Here is a 7,060-nt window from a genome sequence, read left to right as displayed (position 1 = left end):
GGAGGCCCTGTTTACAGATCCCCCGGCCAGTGCTCCTTTTCTTGGGGGCTGGCGGCAGAAGCCTGTCTTCCGAAACCGCTTCCTGTGGACCTAGGGCACCGTGTTCCTCGGGTGCAAGATGCAGGCGTGAGTCTGTAGCATCTTCTTGCTGACAGTTTTAGCCTGTTTACATATACAGGCAGAGCAAGCTACAGTTATTTTGATGCCCACAGAGACGTAGGTTATGATGAACAGCAGCATCCGTCCCGGAGAAGGCAATGGCACCCCACTGCAGTACTCTTGCCTGGAAAATCCCATGGACGGAGGAGCCTGGTGGCCTGCAGTCCATGGGGTGGCTAAGAGTCAGGCATGACTGAACAACTTCACTCTCTGTTTTCACTCTCATGCATTGGAGAAGGAAATGGCAACCTGCTCCAGTGTTCTTGCCTGGAGAATCCCAGGGACGGGGAGCCTGGTTGGCTGCCGTCTATGGGGTCACACGGAGTCGGGCATGACTGAAGCGACTTAGCAGCAGCAGCGTCCGTCCCGTTGTCTTGAGGCTGGTTCTCAGAACTGCTGGCTGTGGACGGAGCGCCTCGTGTCATGACTGCAGTGCGGTCACTGTGCAGCTGGGTCTTCCCTTCTGCTGGCAGTTGTAGCGTCTGTGAACAACTCAGGAGTGTGCACCAGACTTTCCTAACCAGCAGCTGCTTGTGCCGGCTCTTCTGTGACGCGGGGGGCCAGGCAGACTCCAGCTTCCTGCAGACGGGGCTGGGGGCGGGAGTCCAGCGCCCTTGGTCTCGGGGCAGTGTTCGTGATGCCCAGTGGCAGAGATGCCCTCCCGGCCCCTCCACCCACGTGGCCTGCCTGCCAGGCGCCCCTGCAGCGTTGTTGCGTGGCCGTGGGCAGAGCTGTGCCAGGAGGGCCGTCAAGGGGCGCGGAGGCTGGCACTCTGCTCGGTCTGCGTGTTTTCGGGTTCTGCCCCACAGGCACAGGGAGTGGGAGTCCGGAGAGCTGCCCCTGATTTTCTAGTGGCCGTTCAGAGGCTCTGCTGGCAGAGCGTGCTCGTCCCATCCCTGCTCCCTTCTCAGAGGGCGCAGGGAGGACAGAGCCTTTGTCTAGAGAGCAGTGAGGAGGCGTGTCCTGGCTGTGCCTCCATTTCCCTCAGCACTGACCTCGTTCCACAGGTCATCGTGAGGATGCGCCTTCTGTTCTTGCTTAGTAGGCTTTGCAGCTTAAAACTGCATCCGTTGGCACCTCATGGTTGTATTTGAGGACACAGGGCCCGGCTGGCTGAGCGGAGGGTGTCTCAAGGCTGACCTCAAGGTGCTGGCTGGCTCTGCTCTCCCCTGCAGGTGCAGGAAGAACCTGCTTCCAGGGTTACGCAGGTTGCCGGCGGATCCGTCTTTTTGCAGGGTGGAACCAAGGTCCCCATTTCCTTGCTGCCTGTTAGCCAGGACTACTCTGAATCTTATGGTTGTCACGCTTGAGACTTTAACCTGTCTGTAAAACCCCTTTCAAAGAGCATTTGAACAACCGGAGACGGGACTCTGGCAGGGCTGGCCTTAGAATCCTGCCTGCCTGGCCCTGAGGAGTAAATGAGGAACGGATGCTGAGCCGCCAGAACCAGGCCTGGCACGTGGCCGGTGCCCTGCTTTACCACAGGCTCACCCCCACGGTCCTGGCTCTGGAGCTGGCCACTGTGGCCTGCACGTGCGCAGCACTCTGCAGAACGTGGGCCTTGCTTGAGCTTTGTGAAGTGCTGCGATAACCTTGTTGTTGAGGTTCCGTCTCTGTCCCTGCAGTGGTCCCCTACGACGGCCGCTCCGGACCCTGCGAGGCAGGCTGCCATGGCGTTCCCCCATCTGCAGCAGCCCAGCTTCCTGCTGGTAAGTGTCTGCTGCCCGCCGAGGGCCCACAGGACCGGAGTTCTGTAGCAGAGGGACTGGAGAACTCAGCAGCGCCTGCTTTCAAGGCGACGTGCTGGAGAACAGTGGACTCCGTTAGGTCCCTCAGGCACGAGCCTGCCCCCTTCTGGCGGGCGCTGGTTTATGCAGCCGCCGAGCCCCAGTTTTTTCACTTACAAGAGAGGTCGTAGAAACGTCTGTCCCTGGTTTCCCCGGCTAGGGGGGACAAGGGCGAAGAATGGACACCTGCATCGTCACGTCTCGTAAATCTTTGCATGAAGGCGAGGGGTTCTGATGACCTTGCTGTTGGTGACAATCGGAAGGCCCCTGCTCTGCTGGGGTGCCAGGCCTGCGCTTTCCTATGGGTGTTGATCTGGGAGCAGGGTCTTCCTGGTGTCCCCCGAAAGGCAGCAGATCCAGCTCCAGCCTTCACAGTGGGGTCTCGCCTCTGACCGAGACGCTGTGGACCCCACCCTTGTGTGGAGACGGCCGGGGCCTTGCGTTCCCTGGGTGAAGCCTGGCCTTTCCTGCTGACCTTCATCCACGCGCACAGGGCCTTCTCTTTTCTGGTCGGGATGACGCGAGCCTTTCGTGTGTGACTCCTGCCTGTCGCTTGGACTTCCGGTCTGACTCCAGCAGGGTGCTCACCGCGCTCTGGTCGGCTCTGTCTCCTAGGCCAGCCTGAAAGCCGACTCTATGAACAAGCCCTTTGCACAGCGCTGCCAAGACTTGGTTAAAGTCATCGAGGACTTTCCAGCAAAGGTAAGGCTCCGCTGTCTGTTTCTTATGGGGCTGTGTCCCACGTGCTCCCAGAGGAGGGTCTGCAAGCCCCCCTCCCACCTCCGAGCGTTTCCTGCAGAGGCCTGACCCCGGGTGCAATTCACATCTGTGATGTGTAAGCACGAGAGCACGTAGATTGGGGTTTCTCAGCTGCGGGCCCACAGGGGCCGTTGGCAGTGTCTGGAGGCGGTTATGGTTGTCACATGGGCGGCACTACTAGCGTGGGGCAGATGGAGGCCGGGCGTCCCTCCCCGCGCCTGCCCGAGCTGCGTCCAGCACAGAGGTCCGCCGTGCTGGGTAGAGCCAGACACGCAGCAGCCACATCACCACGGCTGCCCCGGACCGGGGAGCGGGCCCCGGGTGCAGGCCCGGCGGGGAGGCTGGCGGGGCCACCTGGAGGGTCTGCTCTGAGCGTCCGCTGCTGCAGGAGCTGCACAGTGTCTTCCCGTGGCTGGTCGAGAGCATCTTCGGCAGCCTGGACGGCGTCCTGCCCGGGTGGAACCTGCGCTGCCTGCAGGGCCGCGTCAGCCCCGTGGAGCACAGCATGGCCATGGAGTTCCTGGACCCTGGGTAGGTCGTCTCGCCCGCGCGGGGTCGGACGTTCTCTGGGAGCCCCGTCTGGTTTGCCGTTCACTTTCCTATTTCTGTCATTTGTGTTCAGAGGCCCGATGATGAAACTGGTGTATAAGCTTCAGGCTGAAGACTATAAGTTTGATTTTCCTGTCTCCTACCTGCCTGTAAGTAAGCCATGGCGGTGAAGGTGGGCTCGTGGCCATGGTGTTGGCAGGGGACGGGCCCAAAGGGTTGGGACAGTGGCCAGAGCATCCTGGTGTCTGACCCAGGAGGCATCACACATTGGAATCTCAGCAGTTACGTTTTTCCCAGAGGTGATCTGAACCCTGCGGTGGCAAGGCCCAGTGGCCTCCAGCTGAGTGCCAGGGCACGTGCCTAGAGGCTTTGTTTTACTGAGTCTGCAGTTCTGTGGGGCGAGTTAAAGGCAGGCCTGCTCACGGGGTTCAGAAGCACAACAGATGGGATCCATCGCGTGCCTGGCTGGGCCGAGATGCGCCCTGCTGCGGCGGGCCTGGTGGGGACATGGGGAGAGCGCGCGACGGGCAGGGGACAGCAAGGTTCCCCGGCGGGGTCAGGGCTGGGCTCTGCCGCAGCCTCCCCAGGCCGCCCCTGTCTGCAGGGGCCTGTGAAGGCGTCCATCCAGGAGCGCGTGCTTCCCGACAGTCCCCTGTACCACAACAAGCTGCAGCTGCCCCCCACCGGGGGCCTCGGCCTGTACCTGGCCCTCAGTATCCTTTGTCGGCCGTGGGAGGCGGGGGGGTGGGGGAGCCGGCACCAGGCGGGGAGGGGCCGCCCTGCCGTTTGCCCCCTGACGTGGCCCGCAGATCCCTTCGAGTACTACATGTTCTTCTTTGCTTTGAGCCTGATTGCTCAGAAGGTAAGGAGGGCTGAAGCCCCCTGGGGGCGGGGCGGGGGTGCCCAGGGCTCCTGTCCAGGCAGGCTGGGCCGGCCGTCTCCCGTGCCCCCTGAGCCCACAGCCTTCGCCCTTCAGCCCGCCCTCCCCGAGTGAGGGTGATGGGTGGGGGCAGGCGGGTGCCCCGAGTGCTGGCCCGGGGGGTTTCCTGCAGGGGGTGCCTTCCGGGTAGGGGCAGCCCCTGGGGGCGGGGTCCGTGGCCACGCTCATGGGGCTCTGCTTGCAGCCACCCCCCGGAGCTCTCCACGTCCGCACCTCCGACTGCGCCTACTTCATCCTGGTGGATAGGTACCTGGCGTGGTTCCTGCCCACGGAAGGCAGCGTGCTGCCCCCGCTCTCCTCCAGCCCAGGGGGGCCCAGCCCCTCACCGGCTCCCAGGTGAGGCTCCCGGCCAGTGCCCGCGATGCCCGTGGGCACCTTCCTCCTAGCGGAGCGTCGCCCTCGGGATGGTGGTGCTGCCCTGTGTGTAGGGCGCTCAGCCTTGTCCGCGTTCTCGCGGCCTAAGGCTCCACGGCCCGGCCGCCCTGGCCCGGGCTTCCCTGAAGCGGCAGGTTATTTGGCCTCAGTAATGGGCCCGGGCCGTGTTCCGCCTGTGGCCGCCCTCTCCCCATGGGGCACCCGAGTCCACGCCAGGCGGAGACCAGCTGGTGAGGGACTCGGACCTAGGGGCAGCCAACGGTCCTGGCCGTGGAGGATGGGGCGGGGTGGTGCTGGGCTGCGGCCTCTGCTGAGCTGGATGCTGGGGCAGAGACGCCGGTGCGGGGCCCGCGGTCCCCCATCCTGGGCCTCGGGCTGCAGGCTCTCTCCTGCGGAGTCCTCCCACCACCCCCATCTGCTGGCACGTGCTGGGTCACCCCGCACTTAAGCGGCAGGGACCCTGAGGATGGGACAGGACGAGTAGGGGGCGTGGAGCAGGGCTGGGGGGACATTCACAGCCCCAGACAGGCTTCAGCTGCCAGGTGGACTTCTGGGCCGGATTTGGCTTGCTCCTTCTAAGGTATAATTTCAGGCTTTACAAGTTGTTATGTGTAACGGAACTTTCATAGGCCCTTCACCCGCCTGATTTCCAAGTTGTTTTATTCTGCGAATCTGTGTGTGTTTTCCTGAGCTGTTTGAACAAGTTACAAGACACGTGGCTGTCACGCCATAACTCTTGAGTGTTTTCCGAAAGCCGTGGTCTCCTCGGCCTTCCTGCAGAGCAGGGCCCACCAGCCCGGCCCCACAGCCCCCTCGGGCTTCACCAGCCCCCTGCCTCCGTTCGCGGCTGTCTCCCCGTCGTCCGGAGGGTCCCAACCCTGATGGCGGGGTGTGCGCCACACCCTTGCCCTGGTTCCTCAGGTGTCCCGCGTGGTCAGACGCTGGCCGGGCTGAGGGACGATGCGGCCCTCTTCCAGGGAAGGGGAATAAGTGCCTGGGTCTCAGGTAATGGACCTGGGGGACCTAGTGGGCGGCGTCTGCGTCCCTTGCGGTCCTCGGCCGGGCCTATTGTGGACGGGCAGTGCCAGCTGATGCTTCTCAGGTCTTCCCGCCTTGCTCCTCGGGGCGGCCCTGAAGGCAGCCTCCTCCCCTGTGTTCACGCAAGGCAGCTCGGCTGGGCCTGCCCCCGCACCCAACGCACTCTGTGTCTGCCCGCAGGACGCCGGCTGTGCCCTTCGCGTCCTACGGCTTGCACCACACCAGCCTCCTGAAGCGGCACGTCTCCCACCAGACGTCGGTGAACGCGGACCCCGCCTCCCACGAGATCTGGCGGTCGGAGACGCTGCTCCAGGTGAGCACGGCCGTCTGCGGGAGCCGGTCTGGTGCTGGGCGCCGCCCACCCCGAGGGCAGGGCCGAGGCTGCGCCTGGTGAGGGGGGTGTTACAGCCGGGAAGGCGTCTGCCCGCTGTTGTCTTGTGTCACTGGCAGTGTTGCCCCCGCCCCGTCCGTGGAGCTCTAGTCTCCTCTCCTGGTGACATGATGGCTCTCCAGCCTCCGTTTCCGTGGCCGGGCTCGCCCTCTCTGGCCACCAGCGTGTCTCGGGCACTGAGGCACAGGGCCTCCCCTTGGTCAGCAGGCCCATCCCTCCCTGCAGGGCCCCCGTGTGGGTGGCAGGCAGCCCCGCGCCTGTGCCCTGAGCCGGCCCCAGAGAGCCTGCTGGCTCTGCGGCTGGATTCCGGGGCTGCGGGTGTCACCACAGCTGGCTTGTTCAGAACCTGGAGTGTGGCCACGATGGGGTTCTGGGGTTTTTTGGATCCGTGGTAAAATACGCGTAACGTAGAACGTAAGTCTGAAACGTTTTAAGGCGACGGTCACGTAGCGTTAGGGTGTTTGCAGTGTCGTAACGAGTTTCCAGAACCTTCCATCCGTGAGAACCAGCGTCTGTCATCAGACAGCAGTCCCTCTGCGCCCCGCCAGCCCTGCACCCACGTCCCACTTGGTCCCGTGACAGATCCCTCGCTGGTGCCTCTGTTGGGGCGTCCGCAGTGCCTCTGGCTCGCTGCCCTCACTTCCCTTAGCAGGGGCCGCAGGCTCGTCTGCGTGGTGGCTGAGAGTGCCCTTCCGTCTGAAGCCAAGTGCAGACTGCTGCACGTGGCCGTGTGCCGTGTGCCGTGTGTCTGTCCCTTTGATGGACACGTGGGCTGCCTTCGGTCTTCGCTGCTGGGACTGTCCTGCTGAGCCTTGCCCTCTGCGGGGCTTCTGAGGCCTGCCGTGCTGTTTTCCCCGGTGGCTGAGCCGTTTCTCCTCGCCCCCGGCGGGGCGCACGGGCTCCAGTTGCTCTGCGTCCTCGGGAGGCTCGTGTGCTCTGGTTCTTGACTGCGGTGTCCTAGTCGCGGTGACCGGCCTGTTTGCCTTTCTCGCCCTCGTTGGCCACGTGTGTGTCTTGGAGGAGTGTCTGCTCGAGTCCTTCGCCGGGTTTGAAGTTGACGCT

The 7,060-nt window shown here is 63.8% G+C and overlaps 1 protein-coding gene across 1 annotated transcript in view; it reads left to right on the top strand.

Annotated features, from left to right (window-relative positions):
• Positions 1–1,618: 1,618 nt before the first annotated feature.
• The window catches only part of SMPD4 (sphingomyelin phosphodiesterase 4, neutral membrane (neutral sphingomyelinase-3)), a 12,055-nt gene continuing 6,613 nt past the window's right edge, over positions 1,619–7,060 (top strand). The window contains 8 exon segments of the mRNA XM_010846613.1: positions 1,619–1,868; positions 2,562–2,648; positions 3,094–3,236; positions 3,328–3,403; positions 3,859–3,967; positions 4,064–4,116; positions 4,379–4,530; positions 5,788–5,920. Of these exon segments, the coding sequence (XP_010844915.1) occupies positions 1,830–1,868; positions 2,562–2,648; positions 3,094–3,236; positions 3,328–3,403; positions 3,859–3,967; positions 4,064–4,116; positions 4,379–4,530; positions 5,788–5,920 (792 nt within the window). The 5' untranslated portion in view covers positions 1,619–1,829.

The sequence above is a fragment of the Bison bison genome, unplaced genomic scaffold, assembly GCF_000754665.1.
Source record: "Bison bison bison isolate TAMUID 2011002044 unplaced genomic scaffold, Bison_UMD1.0 scf7180017849146, whole genome shotgun sequence".
NCBI lineage: Eukaryota > Metazoa > Chordata > Mammalia > Artiodactyla > Bovidae > Bison > Bison bison.
This window is presented reverse-complemented; position numbering and strand designations above follow the sequence as displayed.